Below are 3,585 nucleotides of genomic sequence, written 5' to 3' on the forward strand. Positions count from 1 at the left end.
TAGCGCTGCCTTTGTCACAGCTGTCGCTCCACTCACCCTAGTGTCCCGAATAAACATGGCCAGGCGGACTGTTCAGTTCTTTTTCAGCATTGTTCCCGTCAAAGTCACGACAGAATAATTTCACATAGTTTGCGGAAGTGTCGTCAACTGCCCCTTGCTGTAATCAAAGGATGTTCGTTAGTTTTTATCATGTGTGACATTTGCTCGTATTGGTTCCCCATTAAATGCAAAAAAAAAATGAAATTTCAAAAACGGTCAAAACAAGTTTACGCAATATTCAATCATATCTATAACTGTCCATAAATAACAAAACACATGCATTTAGAATCCTTAATTGTCCTGCAAACGATCCCTTAATTACCAAACTATGGTGTAATTTTGGCTGAAATAGCTCACAATAAAAATATAAAAAGTCTTTAACATGTGAGGATTTTCGACACTTCTTTGCCGGTATAAAATATCAAAAAAATTCAATGAAAAATGACAAATTTAGGATCAAAACCCTTTGTTGCTATTATTCTTTTGATTATATTTTGCTACGATTTGCAAAACTGGCTGTAGTTAGTCTTCTATGGGAATATGGGGTAATCAAGGATATTGGATCATTCGGGGATAAGTTAGAACATTCGAAAGCTCTGCGTGGCTAAATTTTGTTTCTGAAAGGAATACTCATGTATGCAATATAAGAACATTCAGTGAGGACCAGTTTTGGCCAACGTCACAAGGACACTTTATCTATAATAAAAACGATGAAATGTTTTCAGTGCTTTCAGGTTTTATTTCAACTGTTCGGTTGAGATGGTTTGGTCAATGACAATTAAACAAAATATGTGAAATTTGATGATCATGTTTTCGTGGGAAAACCCCAACAGCTGAACGTCTCGGTACCTTTATCGTTTTCACAGTAGTTCAGCTGCTGCTCAGTACTGACCTGTCAAAATACTAACCCGACTCAGAGGTTGATGGCAAATTACTGCATAATATCGTCACGAAAACCATACGCCTTGCCCAGGGCTCGAACTCAAAGCAGCAGAGCCGGTTAACTTGTGTAGCGAGTAAAGATAGATATATATATAAATCATGGGTTTTCCGCGGTGAAGGTAGCGTCTGATATAAATTATAGACGATATCTTTTCTTACCGGTGCTTCAACTTGCAGGGCGAAACCAACCAGGAAGTTTGACGCATGAAATTGTTGATGGCACGTTTCTGTCTTTGACCAGCTGCCAAATGGACCCTCGCCAGAAATGATTTGGTAAGCTAACTGCGCATGTCCAGAGTCATCACTGCACGTTAGTCGAATAGCATTAAGGGCTGTATCATCTCCAGTGAACTGGTTACTTTCAATCTGTTTCAAATTCAGAGGCTGACTAATTTATCTGATTAACATATTTTATTGAACAGTATGCAGTCTCTATTTTTAATACGATTTCTTGTCAATTGTCACGCGATTAAATTTTAAAACTTTTTACCTTCATGCTAAATCCGGATGAAGATGTCCCCGGAGGGCAAAACTGGGGATTTGACCAATATCCGTACCTTCCTGCATTTGTTACTTTCAATATTTTAGTTACGTTCCGGTTACTAGTTTCTCAAAGAAACCCACTGGTTACGCTCATAGACAAAATAAACAGTATAACCCAATGTCGCATTCTTCTTGCTTGTGTCGGAACGAATATTGTGGTATACGTTTCCGCCCTATAAAGACCTTTAGTGCTTTTGTTACAACAATTAAGCCCGAGTTAATTTCAAAATGTCTCAACATTTCAAAATAAAGGTACCAACGCAGAATAATTATAAATAAAATACACTTTAAGTGTCACCTAAATTTCAAAAGGGTCTCGAATACATACGAGTACACAGGATAAATGATGCCACAAAGAATGACCGTACTTATATAAGGATGGCGACCTTCGCAGTGGTTTCCAACGCCACATGTTATTTCTCAGTGTAAAAATGAATCGTTAGATATTGGAATGTGATTTTGTTCATTTAATCTAGCTGGCTGTCTGAAACACTGTCGGTTCCCATGCATTCAGGTCACATTACAAAAGAAATGAAAATTTGTACGAAAAACGTCAAAATGTTCAACAAACCTTCTATGTCATTTGGGACCCATGACCTCTTTTATTTTCCGATGGATGCTCGGGGATGCCTATTACAGTATACTTTCTAAGTATTATGAATTATTTCATATGCGTATCAGAGTTTTACCTGACGTCAGTGCTTTACAAGTAGCGATGATGTGACATCGCCAATTTATACAATGGGAAAGGCATAGTTAGTAACAGTACATTTATGGGATAATGCATTCTTTAGCTTTTATTTTTTACGACTGGTGTGCCGTACTTATAGGCAACTGCTAAATGTCGTTTCAATTTGCAAAATGTTAATTGCATAATGCTAAATCAAATATCGACTGTTAAATGGATACTGTCTAATGATAAATGCTAAATGTAAATTACAAAATTCAGAACGAAATACGTAAAATGATTATTGTCAAATGTTTTTCAGTCTTTTTTGTAACGTAAGGTTATCTCTTTTATCCTTCTGACCTATCTTTCTAATCATATTAGAGTTGACAGTTTAAGTCCCACATTTGCTTTACCGCTAGAACCTGATGTTTTCTTTTAATCAGACTGGAGAAACTTTATATGTTTTCAAATAATTGAAAATTACATTCATAAGTTTATGAAGTACGATCTTTATAACTCTTAATACAAATAATTCCGCAATAAGCATTTATCAGTAGACATCAGTAGAATTCTATATTTAGTATTTGGCATTTAGTTTTACGTTTAATGCTAATGCAATTTGTCATTTAATAGCTTTCATTTGTCATTAAGCATTTAGCAGTTAGCAAGCAAGCCGTCCTTTCATAAATTAACAATGTATTCTTTTTTATTTATTTTGATAATGCGTAGATGTCGGTACACTTCAGAATAAAAAAGCAGTGTTACACCACAAAGTGGTACTTACACATTTTGGTACTCAGTGATCGGTACCAAAATGTGCCCGAATTTAGGTCGTATCAAAAAAGGTGCATACGATTGTTCAAGGAATATGCAATAAAGGGAAATCAATATGCGCGTTAAATGATTAACTTTGACCAGTTAACTAATAAATAAGACTATTTCTTTTCAGCACATTTACATGTCCTCTGGCACCCAAAGCACGTGATTTTTACTTCTTGCCGTTAGAGGTGACAGTCCAGTGTTTGTCTTACATACTAGCTAGAACAAGTAAAGTAAGGAACTGCAAGTCAGTTTCCATCTTGGACATATATGATAAGCTTTACCCCTCCGCCTAATATTTAAAGCCACGCTTTACCTAATTACAAAAAATGATCATGGCGTCGACGACGACGACGCTGATGATAATAATTATGGTGACGATGATGATGTATAGGGGAGTGCCTTTGTGTTATTTGGTCTGCCGAACTGCTGATTTATTATATTATTGCATTAATGCATTAAGTTCTTCCATTTTTGCCCTGTCAAGACGCCAACAAAAGTCCAAGGACACATGCGCTAGAAAAATGACATGATAACGAAGTTTGGTTGAATGTTCCAGGGAACAACTCCTG

General features: G+C 36.2%; 1 protein-coding gene across 1 annotated transcript; it reads right to left on the minus strand.

Moving 5' to 3' along the window:
- Positions 1-3,272, minus strand: LOC123539810 (vitelline membrane outer layer protein 1 homolog). Its single transcript, XM_053525991.1, has 3 exons — positions 3,226-3,272; positions 1,141-1,369; positions 1-157 (listed from the first exon to the last, which is right to left on the minus strand). The coding sequence occupies exons 1-3, from the start codon at positions 3,270-3,272 to the stop codon at positions 38-40; spliced, it is 396 nt and encodes a 131-aa protein (XP_053381966.1). The 3' UTR covers positions 1-37.
- Positions 3,273-3,585: the final 313 nt, after the last annotated feature.

Source organism: Mercenaria mercenaria, chromosome 16, assembly GCF_021730395.1.
Source record: "Mercenaria mercenaria strain notata chromosome 16, MADL_Memer_1, whole genome shotgun sequence".
Classification (NCBI taxonomy): Eukaryota; Metazoa; Mollusca; class Bivalvia; order Venerida; family Veneridae; genus Mercenaria; species Mercenaria mercenaria.